General features: G+C 45.1%; 1 protein-coding gene and 1 pseudogene across 2 annotated transcripts in view; one reads left to right on the top strand and one right to left on the bottom strand.

Annotated features, from left to right (window-relative positions):
* Window positions 1-388: 388 nt before the first annotated feature.
* Window positions 389-7,635, bottom strand: LOC130857668 (serine/arginine repetitive matrix protein 1-like; annotated as a pseudogene).
* Window positions 7,636-8,281: 646 nt separating this feature from the next.
* The window catches only part of FAM161A (FAM161 centrosomal protein A), a 32,481-nt gene continuing 17,487 nt past the window's right edge, over window positions 8,282-23,275 (top strand). For both annotated transcript variants that reach the window (XM_057742372.1, XM_057742373.1), the window contains exon 1: window positions 8,282-8,488. In XM_057742372.1, coding sequence (XP_057598355.1) covers window positions 8,282-8,488 — 207 coding nt within the window. The remainder of the gene's footprint in view (window positions 8,489-23,275) is intronic.

A 23,275-nucleotide genomic window follows, 5' to 3' on the forward strand; every position in this document is an offset into this window, starting at 1 on the left:
ATTTCGTAAATTGATTTTTGTATCCAGCAACCTTGTTAAACTCTGTTACGCTGATAATTGACTTCTGTGTTTTGGGGAGATTTTCTACACAATTAAATCATCTGTAAGTATTGAGAGTTTTTCCCCTTCCCTTTCCAATTCTTACACTTTTCATTTCTTTTTTCTCTCCTTCCTTTCTTGCTGTCTAGGACCTAAAGTTCGATGCAGAGTAGAAATGATCACAGTGGGTATGCTGGCCAGACTCCAAGGAAGCACCTAATAATTCGTTGCCAATGTTGGGTTGATGTTGGGATTTTAGTCTTTCTGAGCAGCGCCACAATGACTGGTTTGTGGAAGGTGACTGAGACTGGACAGGGGATGGCGGTGCTTGGAGTTTTTAGCTACTGGCTCAGGAGATCCTGAGACAGGTTGGGGTAGAACTTGAGAAGGTCTGTGGAGCTCGAGGCTGCTAGGAGGGTAAATGGTGTTCATTTGGTTGAGGTGATCTGGGCCTCCCAGATAGATGGGTTCCAGGAAGACCCTTCCTTAAGCTTCAATGATAATGAAAGCCAGTCTCGTGGTGACTAAGGAGCCTCTTTGTTTGGGCGGTGAAGAAGGAGAGACCCAAGGCTTTGGGGGTAGAGGTGGTGATGCACTTTGTTTAGGAGGTGGAGGAGGGTGTGGCCTGTTTTGGAGGAGTCTAGCTACTTGGGAAAGGTGAGCACTGATGTGGGGGAGGAGAAGAAGACTTTTATGATGGTGGTGTCATGGGCTACATGAGCTGAGGAGGAGAAGTGAGGTGAGGAAGAGATGTGAGAGAAGGAAAATGGTGCCTTCTGGTAGGTGGTGGGGAGGGACTTCTCTAAAAGGGAAAATCTCTTTCTGGCACCTCTGTGGTGATGGAGAGGCACTCTGAATTGCCACCTGCCTACTTCACCATTTCTCATGTAGGACTTCTGGGTCTATCATCACCATCATCATCTGAGGAGCAGCCAGAATCAGATGAAGACTGCTGGTGTTGTCATCTGATTTGGTGCCTCTGCTGCACAGAAAATGCAATAGCTATTTTGCCACCTTTATCCTCTGATTCAGAGAACTCTACTTTTCTAGATGAGGAGGGCTCTTTTCTCAGTACTTTTTTTTTCTATTTTATTTTATACAATTTTTAAAGGTTATTTTCCATTTACAATTATTACAAAATATTGGCTATATTCCCTGTGTTGTACAACACATCTTTGAGCCTATCTGACATCTAATAGTTCGTACCTCCCACTCTCCCACTGCTATATTGCCCCTCCTCCTCTCCCCACTGGTAACCACTAGTTTGTTCTCTGTGTCTGCTGCTTCTATTCTGTTATATTCATTCCTTTGTTTTATTTTTTTGATTCTTTTTTATGGCTGAGTAGTATTCTATTGTATTCTCAGTACTTTTATCACTTTTTGTCACTTTACCTGAAGTTCTCCCTGGAGAAACAGAAACACAACTTTTTCTTGTAAGGCTTGGCTGCCGGGTGCTTGGGAATGATGAATTTCTGGCAGTGGAGTTGCTGTAGGTGATGTCTACTGCCTTTGCCTTGGAGGACTTGCTGAAGGAGATAAACTACCAGTTTTTCAAGGGGTCTGAAGGTCCTCTTGGGAGGCTTCCTTCAGTGACCAGACATAAGACAAAGCAGACAATGAACTACTCCTAGACAAAAATGCTGATGAGCACTTTTTTCATCTCACTGGAGATCTGCTCCTTCTATGCTTTGGTAGAGTTCTTTGAGGTGAAGTGCATCTCCTTGGGCTTGGCTGTCTTCTAGGTGAATATAATCTTGATGGGATCTACAGTGCCAGATCTATAGTGCCAGCAAGATTGAGTATGAGAAGGAGTGTGAGATTTTTGGTTGATTCTTCTTTTTCCTTGTTTCCCCTTCCTTCCTTCCTTCCTTCCTTCCTTCCTTCCTTCCTTCCTTTCTTCCTTTTCCCTTCCTTCCTTCCTTCCTTCCTTCCTTCCTTCCTTCCTTCCTTCCTTCCTTCCTTCCTTCCTTCCTTCCTTCCTTCTTTCTTTCTTTCTTTCTTTCTTTCTTTCTTTCTTTCTTTCTTTCTTTCTTTCTTTCTTTCTTTCTTTCTTTCTTTCTTTCTTTCTTCTTCTCTCTCTCTCCATCCCTCCCTCTCTCTGTCTCTTTCTTTCTTACCTTTTCCAGAGAAGCTCCGTTAGCTCTAGTACAGGTTCAGACTGGGAAATTTTCAGTATGTCACTAAATGTCAGAACTGGCCACTTGTACTGAAGGTTCCAGGAGCACTGGATTGTTCTCCTTTTCTGGAACAGGGGAAGGACTGTGACTCTTGGTTCTGTGATTAGAAGGCTGAACATGATTGTGCTTTCTCTCTGTCCTGACTGGTCAGGACTGTCTTTTAGGAAAGGAGTTGAGTCTTCTTGGACTTCAAGCTCTTTCCCTTTTCTCTCCACTACTTTCTTTTTCTTCTTTATCTTTCTTAACTTTGTCTTCATGTTGCTTTTTCATAGATGGCAATTTTTCTTGTTCAATCTGTCTGTTTCATTTCTTTTTTCTTCAGGTCTAGGAAAGTGAAAGAAATTCCAGTGATATTTCCTTGTGGGAGGAGCCACATTTCTCCCATAAACTCCACAGCATTTTTTTTTTTTCTGTTCAAAACCCCAATCTGGTTGATTTGCATCATTTTGGAGCATGGGTTCTCCAAAAACAGCCAAGAGAATTGGGTCAGAGCCACATTGGGTCACTCTTGTTGTGATCTAATAAGGTGATGGTACTACATTTTAGATACAAGGAATAATTTCCATCTTGGTTCAGCCTTTCACTTCCAGTTGCTTGACTAAACTCAATCATAACATTCTCTTTAAACCCAAGGATTTCTGTTATTTGTTTTGTTATCCAAGCTTTTTTATTATTATTTTTTATAAAGTTATTTATTTATTTTTGGCTGCATTGGGTTTTTGTTGCTGCCCGTGGGCTTTCCCTAGTTGCAGTGAGAGGGAGTTACTCTTTGTTGCGGTGCATGGGCTTCTCATAGCAGCAGCTTCTCTTGTTGTGGAACACAGGCTCTAGGTGCGTGGGCTCCGTAGTTGTGGTGCATGGGCTTAGGTGCTCCATGACATGTGGGATCTCCCCAGACCAGGGCTCAAAGCCTCGTCCCCTGCATTGGCAGGCAGATTGTTAACCGCTGCGCCACCAGGGAAGTCCCAATCTAAGCCTGTTTAACCTCAAAATTTATTTTTCTCAGGTCTGCCTTTTTTTTCCTAAGCATTCTGCACTTTTCAGCTACTTCAGTAGCTTCTGTTTGTTTCTGAACCAATGACCTTATCCTACACTTGTTCTGCGGAAGAATCAGGGTTCATATGGCCATATTGCTCTGAGAACCCTCCCTATCCCAAGGTGCACAGGATGTGTATATATATATATATAAAATATTTATTTAATATATTATATTTTAAGTGGTTTGAAGCCACTTAACATATTATTGTAATTATAACATTATATGTTAACTTATAGTAATATATTATATAAATATATAATGTCACATGTAATATATATCTTATGTAATATTATTTTTTATTTTATTATTTTTAAAAATCTATTGATATTTTATTGGGTCATTCAATCCCAGGAATCAAGATTGTAGAAGAAAGGGAAATGAGACAGCAAAAGATGGAAAACAAATACAAAGTATGAATTACTAAGCTGGCCATAGCTTTAAAATGAAAAAAGATCAGGGGACTTCTCTGGTAGTCCAGTGGTTAGGAATCTGCCTTCCAATGCAGGGGATGCGGGTTCCATCTCTGGTCCGGGAACTAAGATCCCACATGCCCTGCGACAACTAAGCCCACAGGCTCTAGAGCCTGTGAGCCACAACTAGAGAGAAGCCTGCGTGCTGCAATGAAAAATCCCGCGTGCTGCAACGAAAATCCCGCATGCTCCAACTAAAACCCAACACAGCCAAATAAATAAATATTTAAAAAATAAAAGATCAGTTTCTTTTCATCAATGACTTGTCCAGACAGTCTCCGTAGAATCATCTCGCCTTAGAAGTGGTAAAAGAGGGGAAAGACATGTATTTGCCAGTTTGACATCTCTCATTGGTCAAAGCTTCTTCCAGCGTGTTGATTCTTGTCCAGTGCCTCCAGACAGCTGCTTGGGAAGCCCGAAAGTTCAGTGAGTGGGGAAGTGGTGTAAGCAGCCAATGCGTCTCGGGTGTGGGCAGCGTTGCATTAGCACAAGAGATGCTACTTTACTACTGCAGCAATGAGCCAGAGGACAAGAGAGCAAATGAGCTGAGCAAATAGTTAGGTATCCTAGAGAAGAATTAGAGCCTAAAGAAGAATTAGACTTAGAATCTCTAACCTGTAAATGATTAGAATCATTTGAAGCATTTTGGAAGCTATACTGATAGTCCAGTGTTCAAATTATGTATTTCTGCCTTAAAAAAATTGCTCCAGGGAATACCCTGGCAGGCCAGTCGTTGGGACTCTGTTCTCTCACTGCTGAGGGCCCAGTTTGATCCCTGCTGGGGGAATTAAGATCCCACAAGCACACTCGGAGCGGCACCGCCACCCCCACCAAAAAATAAGTTACTCTAACACATGGCTTAAAAACCACTTAAAATATGTCATTAAATGAATTAATATACTATCACAAATTAATATACAATTATGTTTATATATTAATATATAAATTTAAAATATCAATATATCATTTCTATTTAATATATAAGTGATTTCTAAGAAACTTAATATATTAATAAATATATTTATTTCACATATAATTTAAGTATTTTATAATGTCTGTCATGAATTCTTCTGTAACCCATGAATTGTTTTTTATTTATTTATGTTTACTATTATTATTTTTAATTGATTTATTTATTGGCTGCTTTGGGTCTTCATTGCTGCGTGTGGGCTTTCTCTAGTTGTGGCGAGTGGGGGCTAGTCTTTTGTTGTTGAAATTCTGGAAGAATTTTCCTCATTATTTTGTGCTATTCATAATGTAACAGTTACAGACAAGACATACTCTTTTTTTTTTTTTTTAATTGGCTGCACTGGGTCTTCATCACTGTGCGTGGGCTTTCTCTAGTTGTGGAGAGCAGAGGCTACTCTTTGCTGTGGTGCACGGGCTTCTCATTGTGGTGGCTTCTCTTGTTGTGGAGCATGGGCTGTAGGTGTGCAGGCTCAGTAGTTGTACCACATGGGCTTAGTTGCTCTGTAGCATGTGGGATCTTCCCAGAGCAGGGCTCGAACTTGTATCCCCTGCATTGGCAGGTGGATTCTTAACTACTGCGCCACCAGGGAAGTCCCCATGAATTGTTTTTTAGAAGTATTTTAGATTTTCCAAAGTGAAAGGCTTTTCTAGTTTTTTTAAAAAAATTAATGTTGGGGACTTTCCTGGTGGTCCAGTGGTTAAGATTCTGCGTTTCCAATGCAGGCGGCCCAGGTTTGATCCCTGTCACATTGTCAACAGCACAAAAATTTAAGGAAATTCTTCTAGTATTAGAAAAATGTTTATTCTAGCAAAGAAGTTGCTCACAACATTGGCAAAAAAAATGAAATTCTGACATACATGTTGGTTGTTTCACTTTCATCTTAGTCATAAATATAAACAAAAATATCAACCAGCATTCATGTTGGAAATACATTAATCAGTTGCAACCACAGATTGGCTATACATACAAGAGTTCAGCAAAAGCCAATGAAAGTATTCTGGGAGAATCAATGGTGGGGGATTTGCAGTTAAAGAGTATGTTTTATTTATAAGCTGTATTCTACAATTCTTTACTAAAATTTATAAGCATAAACACACACACACACTTTCTCCCAGAGAGCCAGTCATCAACCATTTATCAGCATACCACTGGCTAACAGCCTGCAGGCTGCGCTTTAGGGTTTTCCCACAGTGTTCCATCTGGGAACTTGCTCTTCAGAGGGAGCGCTAGCCAATGATTGAGATGGCAGGGCTGGCAGGGTCTGGCCATGTCTGCTCTATGAGCAATCTTTGTGCTGGAGCTCTCTTTTTAGCTGGCTGAGACCATCCCAGAACTTCGCTGTAGTTTCAACTTCCTCTGACACAATTATTCTCATTTCCCTCTCTCTTTTCTAAGGTGTCAGAATATATGTTGTCCTGAAAACATTCCTACTCTTCTCCCTTTATCTTTCACAGGAACTTTCCCCCAAAACTCTTGCGCATCTAGCTGCTTCTTGGTATCATCTTCCTGAAGGACCCAAATGGACAGCCAAAAAAAAAAAAAAAAGGAAACAGGTGAATGAATAAACTTAAGAAAGTGATAAAGACAATGTTAATAGTGTAGATTAAATTTAAGAGTATATCTTGTCTGTAACTGTTACATTATGAATAGCACAAAATAATGAGGAAAATTCTCCCAGTATTGGAAAACTATTATCTCAGCAAAGAATACTACCCAGCAATTAAGAAGGAACAGACTACCCATATATACAACAGGGATGAATCAAAACAAACAAACAAAACGAAACAAAAAACCCCAGTATGCTGATAAAAAGAAGAGTAAAAGGAGTAGTATGTACAGTATGATTCCACTTATGTGAAGTTCTAGAACAGTCAAGGGAATGTGGAATGGGGAATAGACTGGGAAGGGGCATGAGGAATCTTTCCAGGATGATTAAAATGTTCTATATCTTAGTATGACTTCATGAGTGTATGCATTTGTCAAAAGGCATCCAACTATACATTTAAGATCTAAGATCTATCTATTCATTGCACTGTGTATGTTACATCTCAATACAAAAGTGCAAAAATAATCCTTTCTATGATGATGTAAGATTTGTCATTTTCTTGTAGATTTGTCCATTTCTGCTCTCTATATATTGTAAGTCAACCACATTTCAATTAAAAAATTTTTTAAAGATATCTGCAAATTTAGAATATTGCTGATTAAAAGAAGCTTTTCTGCTCCTTTACAAACACATACAACGTGTCCTCCACACTCATTCCTTCTGTTCTATTCTATTCTAGCCTAATCTTCCATTTGCAATGCTTCAGCAGTAGATCTGTCTTGCTGGTTTGGGGTCAGGCTTAAAACAAATCCCAAGAGAGAAGCACATGCAGTCACAGAACTAGCTGCATGTGAATGACTAGACAGCTCTTCTCTGGTCACGTGGGGCATCCATATCCCATGGACTTCCACCTCTGGCTTCTGCTCAGAATCCAGTGGTCGAAGCAAATGCTCAGCCAAAACAAAGAGCAGCCTGAAGAAGTTAAGGGGATTTTTGCAAGTGCTCACACTCCAGATCGGCGAACAAGAAAAATCTCAGAGATGTGTTCTAGACATCGCACGCTGCATACTCTAACTTTGTGGTGTCGATAGCAGGTCTGTAGGGCCGGGAGTGGAAGGAGGCTGAAGTAGGGAGGGGGAGGGTGCCGCAGCCTCAGGGTCAGGATGTAGGGGCTTAGGTAGCAGGTGGCTGAGACTGACCACGCCTTCTATTTTAAGGCTAGGCCTCTCTTACAGGCGCGTGGTGTAGAGCGAAGGCGCCATTTGAAGCACGCAAATCCCAAGTGCGAGAAGAGATGGAGATGAAGAGTGCCTGCGGCTACTGGTGATCGCTCGCGCCCTCCGAACCCCAGCACTATAAAGCCGAGGAACGGAAGCAGCAAACACCCGGTTCATACACTTTCACTGTCATTCACCGGCGGGTGGACCAGGCTCCACCCGACTCTGGGCTTTTATTGGTCAGGAGAGAGAGATAACTAGCAGTCTCCTCCGGATTGCTCGATTTCTGCTGGCTCGCAAGTTAGTCAGTGTAGAATGTACCTCACTGCTTCGCATTCTGTGGCTCCCAGGGGAGCCCTGATAGGTAGCGGGATGCAAACCTTGCCACTGTCCTGAGACTGCAACACAATAACGTCCCCTGCTTTCCTCTGCCGCCGCCGTCTCCTCCTAACGTTATTTCAATGAACGAAAATGTGCCTTTTTCCCCACAAAACGAGTAGTTTCATTAGTATAATGTGAGAAGTCTGCGTCAGGGCGTTGAAGCGCGAAGGAGAGGAAAAGGTGACCTGTTCTGCCCACCAACCCTCTAAACCCGCAAAGACTCAGTACTGACTCCCATTATCCAGGAGCCCCCGCCCCTTCGGGCCTCCCGCGGCGCGCGCGGGTTTTGAATAACTTTTGATCCCTCACGGCCCCTGTAGCGTCCCTAGTTACCGGGCCCCTAGTAACCACCATCCGAAGCCAGGAGCCGTCCGGCGCCTGAGGCCGCGCCGGCTTCCCCGCCCCGGGTCAGCGCGGGCGCTCAGGCCTCGGCCGCGCGGTGATGGCCGCCTCGCCCCGAGCGGCGAAGCTGGCGGCCAGCAGTCTCCAAACCCCAGTCAATCCCAACATCGGAGCGCGGGTCGCCCATTACGAACGCAAAGACCCCTTAGAGTCCCTGTCGGCGGCGGCGGCGGCCTTGGAGGAGGAGGAAGAGGAGGAGGAGGAAGAGGAGGAGGAGGCGGCGGAAGCGCGGCTGTCGCGGGCGCCGGTAATGCAGGGGCGGGAAGTGGGCTGGGGCTGGGCGCCGGCGGGGTGCAGCTGGAGGCTGGACGGCGTTCCCGCTGGTGAGGCGCGGGCTGGGAAACGCGCGCCCTGTCCAGATCCTCCCTCTCGGTGAGCCTGGCCCACCACGTTGTCTCTACCTCCACGCAAAATACTCAAAACCGAGGCTCTGAAAAGTCTTTTAATTTTAACCAAAGAGAATGTAAAAATGTCTTGGAGAGCATTTACGCTACTCTGTTTGTAGAGAGTGCAACGTAGAGAACTTTACTCCTTATGCTCCAGCATCTGTTGGGAGTAGATATTTGCTTTTTTCTTTCTTTTTTTAATATTTTTTCTTTTTTTTTTCTTTTTTTTTCTTTTTCTTTTCAACTTGAGGGACGTTCTATCCCATAGAGGGTAGTAACGCATAAAACGCAAGTGAATCGTTTGTGCTGTCAGATTTGTTTTGTTTGTCACCTCGATGTCTCGGTTATTAGTGCATCTTAATATAATACATGAGAGATGGTGTTTAAAACCAGCAAGAGTTCACTGGGTAAATCAAACACGGATATAGTTAAGCCTCCAGAGAAGCAAATTACTGAGGTTACGTTTCCACACGACTCTTCAGGGTGGGGCGAGACAGCTTTTTCACTGATCAATTTTCAGTGTTAAATGTGTTTTGAACACCTGTTTACCAGGTAGAGGGCCAAGTCTGCCATCTGCTCTATTCACTTAAAAGATGGGAACCTTGAATTTTTAACTAGCAATCTGGAGATGTAAACCTCCTTAACCCCAGTTAAAGATTCTTAATACCATTTGTCCAAAGTTTTTCCGATTCAAAACGTTGTGGTCTAGGGCTAATAGAAATGACTGGATATTTTGGAATTCTAATCTCTTTAATCTACACTGAAACTGTTAATGAGAAAATCTGTAGCAACACCTTTTATGGGCAGTATTTTACCAACAGATAAACTACTTGAGGTTATCCAGAGTAAGGCAGATTGAGACCCTGAACATGAACCAGGGTCAGTGACCTAGGACCAAATTCATTCATGATAAAGCTTCTCCTTAACACAAATATCAGTAGCCAACGAAGGAGGCAAATTGATGTTGGAAAAAGATTTGAATGGAGAAAAAGGATTTGGAATCCTGGGTTAGGATCTCTTCATTTGCTGGTTGACATTAGGACGAAACTTCCTTCAATCTCAGTTTTCTTATCTGTAAAAGAACTATAATAACTCTACCTCTTTCTTGTCTCACTGGGCTATTGTGAGAACCAAATGAGAGAATATGTCATAGCTAAAGGGCAGTTTGTATAAATTAGTAATAATAATAACTGCCAGTGGAACTGTTATTCGAATAACTCTGTTCTGATACCACCGTACTTGAAGGATCCAAAAGCAGATCTGGATAAGCTGCACTATAGTAGGCCTGAGAGTCAGAGTGACAGTGGAGTTGGCAGACAAAGCACTGAAAAGAAAAGAGTGCAGGAGCCAAGCTTTGCCTTCTTCACTGTTTGATTTGGTCTCTACCTTGATTTTTCAAAGGTTAGTTTGTCTCAACTTTGTTATCTATAAAATGGAGTAAACTCAGCTTACCATAGTCACCACACAAAATTGATTAGAGAACCAACTGTCACAGTAGGCCCCTTTAAATCCTTTGGTTTGCCAAAGCAACTCCACATCCCGCCCCCCCTCCCCCCGCCCCCCTGTTCCATGCACACCCCCTATAGGACTCTGTGCCCACATAGGGCACTAAGTCATATTTCTTGAATCTAGTCTCAGTTGGAGATATCAGTTCATAGGCCTTGCTGTGGGGTTGATGATGACACGGGTAGAACAATCGTCTATAATTCACAGTAAAAATTTCACTGAATTTCCTAATGGGACAGCTTTCTCTTTTTCAACAAATATTGAGCATTTATTAAGTGCCAGTCATAGACTGTTCAGTAGTGAATGAAGCAGACATAGCTCATGTCATCACAGTGCTTCCATTCTGATGGGGAAGTTAGACAATAAAAAATGAAAAGTCAAATGATTGTAAGACAGGAATTGTTGGGAAAGAAATGAACAGGTTACTATAATTTAAAAAAGAAATAGGAGGGAACCTATTTCAGTGAGTTAACATTTAAGCCAATGCCTGATAGATGAGAAAGTAGCCATTTGAAGAGTAGGGGTGGGAAAAGCATTCTAGGCAGAGAGAGCAGCATATGCAGAGGCCCAAAGATAGGAAGAGAAGGAGTTCTGTGTGATTAAGGATCTGAAATAAAGCCAATGGGACTGGAGAAGTGAGGAGGGGAGAGGGGGAGGAGATGAGGTTGGAAAGGTAAGGAGGGCCTTGTAGACCAAGGTAAGGAGTTTAGTGTTTATTGCAGTAAATAAATGCGAGGTTTATTACACCTCTCATTGCAGGTGCAGTGAGAGGTCCTTGAAAACTTTTAAGAGATCTGGCATGTTCCTATTTACATTTTTAAAAGATGACTCTGATGGCTTTGTGGAGAATGATTGGAGGGTTTGACAAAGAAAGGAGATTGGGTAGGCTGTTGCAGTAATTCAGGTGCCAGAGGTGGTAGCTTGGACCTAGAGTTCAGGGGAGATGGCAAGAAGTGGACAGATTGCATAGGACTTGGATTAGATCAGATATGAAGGCCAAGGAAGAAGCTAAGAATGCTCATTCCCAGGTTTCTGGTTTGACCAGCTGCATGGAAGATAATGTCATTTACTGAATTGGGGGTAACTTGGGGAGGAATAGATTCAGGGGCTGGGTGGGAATCAAGGTTTCAGTTTTGAACATGGTAAATTTGAGATATCTGTGAAACTACCAAGTGGAAAGATGTAGGAAGCAGTTGGGCCTATGAAACTGTAGTCCTGTTGGGTGTGGGATGGATATTTCTATCAGGGAGTTTTCAGCATTTTTGAAACACTGGATGAAGTCACTTAGGGGGAGAGTGCAGAGAAAGAAGAGAAGGGTCCTCGCATAGAACTCTTAAAACCCTCAACATCTAACAGTCAGGTAGAGAAAAGGGGGGCAAAAGAGATTAAGACCAGCTACAATGGTAGAAGAATTATTGCAGGAGTGCGGAAGGTTCCAATTCATTGGTTTCAGTGATGAGGAAAAGGGTCAATTGCTGCTAAGAGAAGGGACATTTCATCCCTGAAGCAGTTGGGAAGAAGAAAAGGGGCACAAAAGACGGCGATTTTGTAGATGGGAAGATGAGGGAAATTCCCTCTGATGGTTTCTTTTTTCTAAAGAAATAAAGAAGTTATCATGGGCAGTTGGGATTGGGGTTGGAGCAGGTAGAAGAGCAAGGGACAGGTAGGCAGGATCTCTGGGGCAGTGTGAGCATGGGAGGTGCCAGGCAGACCAAGTAGCCATTAGAAATTGTTCAGTTTTTAATTTAGTATTAATAGTCACAAAACATTCTTTTTCTTTTTTTTTTTTTTTTTTTGGTTACATTTTAATTATAGAAGTAATACACGAACACATTATCCTTTTAAAATTTCAAATGTTGGGACTTCCCTGGTGGTCCAGTGGCTAAGACTCCATGCTCCCAATACGGGAGGCCTGGGTTTGATCCCTGGTCAGGGAACTAGATCCCACATGCTGAAACTAAAGATCCCTCTTGCTGCAACTAAGACCCAACACAGCCAAATAAATAAATAAATAAAATATTTTTTAAAAATTTCAAATGTTATAAGTAAGGCTTAAGCCCTTTTAACACTTCTCCCCTCAAAAAGAAAGTCTGGCTCCCCCCTCCTTCCCCATTTGGTAGCCTCTGTTTTGAAACATATATTCTCGACTTTTTCCTGTCTCCTGTGAACATAATATTTTAATATATGGTAGCATTTTATAGGTACATGTTGTTCTGCCACTTCCTTATTTTCTGTTATTTACACGTAGCTCTGCCTCATTCCTTACAAATCCCTTTAATGCAAAAAAAAATTTTTAAATAAAGATTCCAGAATTGTAGATGATACTAGATAGAGTGTAACACAAATAATGATGAGTACTGATTACTAATGAAGCAACATGTGTTGGAGGGAGTCATCATCTAAATGGGTCAAGCCAATCTAGGGAAGATTATCCTCTAATCTAGTGGCTGCATGTACAACATTCCACAAAAAGCTTAACAGTTAAAGGAAAAGGGTGCTATTTAGGCTCTTGGAAAATAATGTCCTTTGCCTAGGTTATTTGAACTACTAAATGTTTCCTTCTGTGTGGAGACAAAAGATGAAATTAGAGTTGGAAGTTGCTTATTAACAATTTATCTGTTTTGGGTAAAACACTGTGAAATCAGTTTATCTGAAAAGTTCAGGCTTGTTTCCAGTGTTAAGCTGAAATGGCATGGATACTGTGCATAAGTATAAGTATCAGGCCTGCTGCATCTCTTCAGAAGCTACTCATCTTTCTATATTTTTTTCAAACAGTTTTCCCAGGTTCAAATAAACTTCATCCTTTTTGTGAAAATGATTGTTATAAGACCTCCTCTTAAGAAATGTCCTAAAAAGAATGAATTGAGAGCACATGGATGCTTTTGCCTAAAAGTGATTCTTTGGAATATCCACCCTGTGTCAATGATAGCTTTTGGAAAATAAGCCCTTTCCTTAATACTCAGTAGAATATCACGCTTTAGAGCAGCTAGTATTTCTCTGACTGATTCAGTCTTTTTTTTTTTTGATTCAGTCTTTATGAAGAAATACTTGTCCTCTTCCCTTGGGAGAAACTTAATACTGTTTTAGTTGGGCATTCGTTCATCCAGCAAATACTTATTGAGCGTCTACCATCGGCCAGGCACTTTTCTAGGCACTGAGGACACAATTGAATGAAGCAGAGAAACGCTTGCTTTTGTGATGCTTACTTTTTGGTAAGGGCAGGCATACAATGCATAAATCAGCAGAGACATGTAAAATATCAGTTGGTGGTAAGTACTTATGAGAGAGATAAAGCAGAAAAGGGAGGCTGACAGTGAGTCAGGGGAGAGGTTGTAATTTCAAATAGGGTAGTCAGCGAATACCTTGTTGAGAAGATGACATTTTGAGTAAAGATCTGAAGGAGTGAGGAGGTGGGCGGTGCAGATATCTAGAGGCAGAGCATCCCAGGGAGGGAACAGAAGCCCTTGAAGTGATTTTGCTGGTTCTGTGAGTTTGGAAAAACTGCGAACTGGAATCAGCTGCTGCTGCTAGAATGAACTGCTGCTGCCCAGAGGAAGAACACTGCTGTCGGAATACAAGCAGATAAGGAGATGGAGAACTAACAGGAAGGAATAAGTCCCTTCTTCCTCCTCCAGCCTTGTAGTCTCCCTCTAGCCCCACTTTTAGCAGAGTCTAGCGGGAAGCAGCTGGCGAAGCAGAAATGTGGTTTGCAGAGTCCCTTCCCCAGCATCTCACAGCATGATATAGAAGGGTGGCTTTGCAGCTGAGAGACAACAGGTTAACACCTGGCTCACATACTTTATGTATCTTAAAGCTGAGGTTCAAGGCTAGGGCCCACCTCACGTAGCTAAGAAGTGCGGAACCTAGGCTTGAATGAGAATTCTGACACCATGTGTGTAATCTTTCCCCCAAGCTATGAGAATGCTCCAAACTGAAAAGTTAATTAACTTCCATCCAGTCCTTTCAGCTTTGAAGGGGGCTGAAACCAGGTGACCAGTGAGTGTCGGGAGCCAGTGGTAGACAAGAAACAGAAACCATGTCCTGCTTGCCCTAACCTCCCTTTCCAGGCTTGCTTCCCAAAATTGCTTTATGCATTTTTACTTTTATTCTGCAGCTGTGTGCACATTGCTTTCCATCATGCACCACCCCCACTCCCCATCCCCGCTGCTTTTGCTAATGTCATTTCCTTTGTCTCGAACATGTCTACTTAAAAAAAAAAACACAACGTGAGAGTTGCAAATTTAGTTTTATTTGGGGCAAAATGAGGACTGCAGCCCAGGAGACAGCATCCCAGATAGCTCTGAGAAACTGTTCTGAAGAGGTAGGGGGAAGGTCAGTATATATGTGATCTTGGTGAAGGAGGAGTACATGTAATCAAACACATATTTTTGTAGGTTTCTGATAGTCATGGGAGGAGCAGACATCACCATGAAGGGATTTCGTGCTTTTTTAGAGATAAGGAGATGCAAGGATTGGCTCACAAAATCAGCTCCTGAAAACATCTATCTGTAGACCCAGTCCGCCCATTTTTCCAAAGCACAGAGTGCCTCATTCCTGATCTCCACCCTGAATTCCCTTCAGGGAATGTTGAAGGTCAGCAGCTGTTGCAGCAATTGTGATTTAATCCTTGTAGAGGTAGATGGCAAGTGCCCACGGCAAGTGCCAATTTGTAGCTGACAAGTGCCTTTTCCCTCTTTCCCCATATATAATACTTTCTCTGATCCTTCAGATTCTTCCATTCTTTGACTCAGCTCAAATATCACTTCCTCCAGGAAGCCTTCCCTTATTTTCCAAACTCAAACCAAACCAAAGCTCCCTTCTTTTAAATACCTTTATTACTTTGTGGCTGAGCCCAAGTTCATGGGCCCGATGCACAGAGAAGCCAAACAAACCAAAATAGTGGAGTTTGGAGCAGAGAAAGGTTTATTGTAGTGCCAAGCAAGGAGCATAGGCGGCTTGTGCTCAAAAAGCCCGAAGAGTTTTATAGGCGAAATTGGGGGGTAGGGCTGCAGAGTGTGTGACCTTCCTCTGATTGGTTGATGGGGAGTTAACAGAGTGGTGTTCCAGGAATCTCAGTCATCAGCCATCTGGGGTCCATGTGCTTATGCTAAGCCTAAAGATTACCATCTTCCACCTGGGTGGGGGCCTTAATTCCTGTAGAAGAACTCAGAGATTTGTGTCAGATTGTTAATGTATATCCCTTGAGGAGGAACCAGGACCTGTCCCTTCCCTGCGCTATTATTTCTTGACTGCTTTTCCTTTGTGCATTTCCTCGCTCCTCTAATTAGTAACTGGTTGAATCTGCCCTTTGAAATGGGGACACGGAAAGACTGTGTGCCCAGGAGGGCCCCACAGGTTTCTGCTCAGTTTCAACTTCATCTTTGTATCCCTCATGATCACTGTCCATTTGCTGCCAAGAAAAACCCAGCCTCTGTTCACTGATGCTGAATAGAAATGCAGAGACAGAGCTTTGGAGGAGCAGAAAGGAATAGCTTTATTACTTTGCCAGGCAAAGGTGGAACACAGTAGGCTAGCACCTCAAGAACTGTGCCCCCCTCTCTGGGGAATAGGGAGAGGTTTTATAGTCGGGGCTCGTGGCCAGGGGTAGGCAATAAGGATCAAGGCAGTAACAGTCCTGCATTCTTCTGATGGGTTGGTGGTGAGCTAAGCAGGAGTCAGCATCATCAACCTTCAAATCCAGCTGGTCTGGGGTCTACATGCTTGTGGGCAGCATATCATCGTTAATCATTAACTTCTCACACCTGGAGGGGGTTTCAACTTCTGCAAAATAGCTCAAAGATTTTGTTATGTGTATTGTTGATGGAGAAACAGGACCTTGTCCCAAGGCTGCTCTTGACTTTCTCCCGGGTCTTGCGCAACCCCTCCCTTCACTAATTAACAACTGCTTGAGTCTGCCCATTGGAACTCAGGGAAGGTCCTGGAGGCTGAATGAAGGCTGTTTCCTATAATCAAAGAAATAGGGGACACAGGAAGGCTTTGTGCCCAGGAGCCCCACAGAGCCCTCTCTGTGTCACATTGTGTTTGCCAACATTTCCATCCTCAGGTTCTTGCCTCTTATTGCCCACAGGCAGCCTTATCCACACCCAAGGCTGCACCTGCACTTCTGTGTGCATTGCTGGCTCCTGAATCTCCATGTCCAGCCCAGCCTTCTTACCAGGTCTCTAGATGTATTTATCTCCCTGTACATTAGGCTGCCCTACCATCCCCTCACACTCAGTGAGACAGAAATTAGTTTCCTTTCCATAAAATACTCTTCTTCCCTAGATCCCTTATATCGATGAATGGCAGCACTGGCATCTACCTAGACATACAGCACTACAAACAGAAACCTCTCCAACTTCTTGCCTACAGTCCAGGCCATTGTCAAGTTGATGAATCTCCCAAGCCAGGCTCCTTTGTTGTGTCCCTGGTGCTGTACCCTAATTCTACCCGTAATACTTCTAACTTGGACCTTTGCAGTAGCCCATTAACTGCTGCCAACCTACCTTGCTTTCCTTCACTCCATCTCACTTGCTACCAGAGAGCCCTTCTGAGTGTTACTGATTATATCGCTCCTCTGCTCACATCCTTTAAGGCTCCTGTTGCCTGTGGCTTGGCCCCCTGGACTCTTGGTTGGGGCTCTTGACTTGCCTTTTCCACCTTGTTTCCCATCCTCCTCTGTGCTCCACGTACCCTATTCCCCACCCCCACTCAGACTGTATACCTCTCTCTGAGCACAGCATGCCTGTTCCTTCCTCTTGTGGCTAAAAAACCCTCCTGCCCTTGGGAGGAGTGTGGTGTGTCTTTGGAGCCTAATAGTCTTGGAATTGGATCCCAGCTCTGCTGCTTATTAGCTGTGTGACTATAGGCAGGTCATCTAACTCCTCTGAGCCTCAGTTTCCTCACCAAGGACAGAGTACATGCCAGTTGCATCATCATGAAGTAACATGATGAATATTCTAGCATTGTGCCTCAGTTTCTTTGTTTTTCACTGTTTCCCTGCCTGGCAAACTTTGTCCTTATCTTGATGAGGGAATTTTTAAGTTTATGACTTTATGCTAGCTCTGTTTCTGTAAAATCTGCTTGCTGTGCTGCAATAAGAACAAGATGACCTAGTAATCAACTATAACCTTAAGATGTCCTGATAAGTATGGAATGTCCTGCTTCTGCTCATGCAAGTTTCTGTTTGGAACCCCCCCCCCCGCCCCCCCGCCTTGTGTGTAACCCATAGCAACTCCCATGCTCTGTAACTGCCTGTAACCTATGGTAATTATGTAACCAATCAGTTTGTGCCAAACTCAACTAGAGCCTTGTTTAAACCAACCAATCAGTCTGTGCCAGTTATAGCTATATGCCTTAACCTATATAATGAAAAGATTCCCCTGAAATGGGGCCCAGAATTTTGGAGTGCTAGCTCGTCTGGGTCAGCCGGCTTAATAAACCTTAGTTCTCCAACTCTCTGAGTGTGGTGCTTGGTTTCTCATGGGATCAATTTCTGCAACATTTTTGGAGGCCCCAGCAAGATTCCAACCACACCGGCCCCTTGAGCCGCTGGACTGGTGGCTTGGTTGGGTTGGGGCGAAGAAGCTCTGAGACGAATGAGGAGGTACGCCACCTGATGGTATTCAGGGTTCTCTGTCGGACCAGTGCTCCAACTCTCTGGATAGCCGAGCCCCGACTGGACTCATTGGAGAGGCGGACCAGCTCACCCGGAATGGTCACAGTACCAGGTAAGACCCCGGGGCACTAAACCCAGTCAGGTCCCGTCTCTGGATAGAAGAGGAGCTTGATCACCTTCTACGGTCTTCAGTAAGAAGACCATCAGGTGGGGCCTTCCCAGAGGGGGAAGGTACCCATCAGGCAGGGGCTTTCCCAGAGGGGGAAGGTACCCATCAGGCTGGGGCTTTCCCAGAGCGGGAGGCACTGCGATAAATTCTGGTGTGAGTATGTGTGTGAATGAGAGCCCTGGTTTGTCCTCGTTCCGGGGCGATTGTGTGGCTCCACGGCCTGCTTGGCTATGGAGTCCGAGTGGGCCCTAACCTGCAGTTCCGTGGTGACCTCATACGGCTAACGGTGGTATCTGTCTCTGGAGGATAGATTCAAGTTGGGACTCTATACCACCCACTAAAGCTAAGAGGCATCTAAGTTCCCCACGGGGACATGGCCAGGTGGGCATCTGAGTGGTCTCTTCTTCGGAGGGGGCACCCATCCTTGTTTGTCTCTGTGCCACCGACACAGGGTGGGATACATGGGGAGGAATATAGCTGCCCTTTGTTTTGGGGCCCCTATAGCTTTGAATTCCCCTCCCATCCTCAGTGAACCTTCTGAGCCAGGATATTGAGTCTCCCATTAGTTGTACTTAATAAGATGGGAGGAAATTCCTCAAAGCCAACTCTTTTGGACTGTATGATAAAGAATTTCAAGAAGGGCTTCTCCGGAGATTATGGGATTAAGATGACCACAGGAAAGCTTCACACACTATGTGAACTGGAGTGGCCCACCTTTGGGGTGGGATGGCCTGTGGAAGGCACCCTGGACCTCCCTGTAGTTAGGGCAATATACCGAGTAATAACAGGAGCCCTGGACACCCAGACCAATTTCCATACATAGATTCTTGCTTACAAATTGCTATTCAGCTGCCCCCATGGGTTCAATTCTGCGTGAATAGGCAGGGACAATGTAGGGTCTTAGTAGCTCAAACAGTTCCGAGAAAAGGCGGAGAAAAGCCAGCCATGACTATCTACCAAGGGGATCCCAAGGAAGCGCCCCCCCCACCTCCGCCTTACATACCAACAACTCCATCAGCTCCTGTTCGGCCCCCTCACCCTTTACCACACAGCCCTCCGCCTTCTGTGTCTCCACCGCCTCAAGATCCAGAGCCCCCTCCAAGCCCGCGGCGACTTCGCTTGGCCAGCCAACCAGCACAGCCGCCCACAGCCATGCAGATGCCATTGCGGGAGACCCGAGGTACTCCGCAAGTCAACGAGGACGGCTCCGTCCAGCCAGGACACCCCATCCTTTATTATCAGCCCTTCAGCACTACTGACCTCCTCAACTGGAAACACCATACCCCATCCTACTCAGAGAAACCACAAGCGATGATTGATCTCCTTGAGTCTATTTTCCATACCCACTGACCCACTTGGGATGACTGTCGCCATCTCCTCCTGACCCTCTTCAACACTGAGGAATGCTGTCGAATCCTGTCAGAGGCCCGAAAATGGCTTCAAGGACAGGCTCCAGCTGGCATAATGGATCCTACAGCCTGGGCTTTGGGGGCTGCACCGGATGTCCAGCCCACCTGGGATTTCAATACCCCAGGTGGAAGGGACTCTCTTGACAAATACTGTCAGGCTCTGCTACAAGGACTTAAGGCAGGAGCTAAGAAGCCCACCATTATGCCCAAGATGACAGAAATACACCAGAAGTCAGGTGAATCACCCACGGAATTTTATGAGAGACCATGTGAGGCATTCCGAGTGTACACCCCTTTTTACCCTGAGGCACGAGAAAATCAGCGTATGGTTAATGTGGCATTCATGGCCCAGTCTTATGATGACATCCACCGAAAGCTCCAAAAACTTGAGGGCTTTGCTGGGATGAATGCCACTCAGTTGCTGGAGACTGCAAAAAAGGCATTTGTGAATCAAGACCGAAAAGCCCAGAAGATGGCTGACAAGCGTATGAAACAGAAGGTATCCCTGCTGGCTGCTGCATTAGGAAATCCAAGCCCGGCAAAGCAGACTGTACCCCTGTGGAAAGGAGAACCCCAAAAAAAGACCACCACTACGTCATGACCAATGTGTTTATTGCAGAAAAACTGGACACTGGAAAAATGAATGTCCTGACCGCAGGGGTCAACTGGAAGTCCAAGAAAATTCAACCAACCCAGTGAAAGAAAATACCAGCTTGAGCCAGTTGGCCAATATCTTATCGGCCTAGCTGAGGCAGAGTCAGACTAGGGGGGACCAGGCTCCCTGACTCTGGGCCCCTGGGAGCCAATGGATACAATGAAGATTGGGGGCCAATCAATGACATTTATGGTAGACACTGGAGCAGAACACTCGGTGGTAACTACACCTGTGGCTCCCCTTACAGGCCGAACAGCGACTATCATTGGGGCCACAGGAAATAAAACTGCTTGCTCATTTTGTAGAGCCTGCTCATGTCAGCTTGGGGGCCATTTAGTGACTCATGAATTCTTATATCTACCAGAGTGCCCTATTCCTTTACTGGGCAGAGTTATTAACAAAACTGGGAGCACAAATCCCCTTCGCTCCTGGGAAGCCTGCAAGCCTAACCCTGGGAAATCAACCAGCTCTAATAATGGCCGTGACCACGCCCAGGGAAGAGGAATGGCGTCTTTACTCATTAAGGGAAAAACAGGAGAACCCAACCAATTTATTGGAGGAGTTCCCTGATGTTTGGGCAGAGAAAGGGCCCCCAGAGCTGGCTAGATCCCATGCACCCATTGTAGTAACTCTAAAGCCAGGAGCTACTCCTGTCAGGAAGAAGCAACATCCAGTGCCACGAGAAGCACGTCTGGGAATTCGAGACCACATCCACCGCCTGCATGACGCTGGAACCCTAATCGAGTGTCAGTCTCCCTAGAACACTCGGCTTCCACCAGTTAAGAAACCTGGGGGAAACGACTACCGCCCCGTCCAGGATCTTCACGCTGTCAGCAATGCAGTGATTACCATCCATCCAGTGGTCCCGAATCCTTACACTCTCCTGAGCCTCTTGCATGCCCAAACGAGCTGGTTCACCTGCCTCGATCTCAAGGACACCCTCTTTTGCCTCTGGCTATCACCAGCCAGCCAGCCCTTGTTCGCCTTTGAGTAGGAAGACCCATACACCGGGAGAAAGATGCAACTGACTTGGACCCAACTGCCACAAGGCTTTAAAAACTCGCCCACCTTGTTTGGTGAAGCGCTGGCTATAGATCTTGCTGCCTTCCCCGGAGAGACTTTTAAACTGCACCCTACTTGAGTATGTAGACAACCTGTTGCTACCCAAGAGGACTGCTGGAAAGGCACCAAAGCCCTATTGGCCCCACTCTCCACCACGGGGTACAAGGTGTCATGGAAAAAGGCGCAAATTTGCAAACAAAAGGTCAAGTACCTTGGGTTTGTCATATTGAGACGGCATCGAGCACTCGGGCATGAAAGAAAACACACCATTTGCTCAATACCTCAGCCAAACACCAAGAGAGAAGTCCGTGAGTTCCTCGGGGCTGCCGGATTCTGGCAGATCTTGATACCGGGCTTCTCTGAAACTGTGAGGCCATTATATGAGGCCATGGCAGGATCTGGTAAGGACCCCCTAGAGTGGGGGCACATACAAGAAAAGGCCTTCAAAGAAATAAAGAGACTCTTAACCAGTGCTCCAGCATTAGGGCTGCCAGATGTGACATGGGACTTTAACCTCTTTGTACATGAGAAAAATCATACTGCCCTGGGGGTCCTCATGTAAGCAGCTGGGCCATGGCAGCGCCCAGTCGCATATCTATCCAAGCAGCTGGATCCTGTAGCCGCAGGAGGGCTGCCATGCCTTCGGGCATTAGCCGCTACAGTGACCCCAATCAGAGAAGCAGACAAGCTTGCGCTGGGACAAAACACAAGTGTGAAAGTTCTCCATGCCGTTACCACGCTGATGAACAGCCAAGGACATAAATGGCTAACAAATGCCAGAATGACTCGCGATCAAGGACTGCTCTGCGAGAACCCACAGGTTCATCTCGAGACCATATGGACACTGAATCCTCCCACCTTTTTATCTATGGAGGCAGGGTCCCCTGACCACGACTGCAAAGAGGTCTTAAACGAAATCTATTCAAGCAGGCCAGACCTGACGGATACTCCTCTGCAGAACCCAGAACTGGAATTGTTCACTGACAGCAGCAGTTTTGTCCAGGAAGGACAACGTAAGGCAGGTTATGCAATAACAACAACGAATGAAATAATAAAGGCCGAGGCCTTGCCACAGGGGTGGTCAGCACAACGGGCTGAGCTGTGGGCACTCATCCAGGCGCTGAGGCACGCCGAAGGGAAGCGGGTCAACATCCACCCAGACTCAAGGTGTGCCTTTGCTACTTTACGTGTTCATGGAGCCATCTATAAAGAAAGGGGACTATTCACTGCAGGGGGAAAGGAGATCAAAAATAGAGAAGAAATTCTTCAGCTGTTAGAAGTTATTTGGAAGCCCTCCCAAGTGGCAGTCATCCATTGCAAGGGCCACCAGAAAGGGACTGATCCAGTTAGCAAAGGAAATCGACTGGCTGATCAGGCAGCCAATGAAGCAGCGACCAAACCAAGTCCAGCATTGGACCCTGAACCGGTCTATAAGGTTCTTCTGGCACCGGAATTGCCTCTGTTCCCGAGGAACACTAAAGAAGAAGATAAATGGGCCTTAAGTGAGGGAGGAACTAAAGGAAAGGAAGGCTGGTGGAAACTTCCTGACCAGAGACTCTTTGTTCCCAGCGCTTTAGTGGTCCAACTGTTAACGCAACACCATGAGGCAACTCACTTAGGGAAGACTGCATTAGAAAATTTACTAGGCCGGTACTATTTTGTTCTTAAACTTCCAACCTTATGTTCTCAGGTCAGTGCTAGATGTGTAACCTGTGCACAGAACAATGCTAGCCAAGGGCCAAGGGCCAAGGCCCAGCCCAGGAGTGCAGACAGTCAGGACATTACCCTTTGAAGATTTAGAAGTAGACTTTACTGAAGTCAAGCCTTGCCAAGGTTATAGATATCTACCTGTAATAGTCTGCACCTACTCGGGGTGGGTTGAAGCCTACCCCACATGCACTGAGCGAGCAAGAGAAGTCGCCAAGGCCCTACTAAGAGGTATAATCCCTAGATATGGACTACCTCTTTCCATAGGGTCTGATAACAGGCCAGCCTTTGTATCTGAAATAATCCAACTATATCCGGGACATTGGGAATCAAATGGAAGCTTCACGCCGCATACAGACCACAAAGCTCAGGGAAAATGGAATGCATGAATTGAACCCTTAAAACTACGTTAGCTAAGCTCTGTCAGGAAACCCAATTGCCCTGGATTGATATGCTGTCCCTAGCCTTGTTCCATGTTCAGTGCACCACGAGGCCCTCAGGCTATTCTCCCTTTGAAATCTT

This window comes from Hippopotamus amphibius, chromosome 7 (genome assembly GCF_030028045.1).
Source record: "Hippopotamus amphibius kiboko isolate mHipAmp2 chromosome 7, mHipAmp2.hap2, whole genome shotgun sequence".
In the NCBI taxonomy this organism is placed as follows: domain Eukaryota; kingdom Metazoa; phylum Chordata; class Mammalia; order Artiodactyla; family Hippopotamidae; genus Hippopotamus; species Hippopotamus amphibius.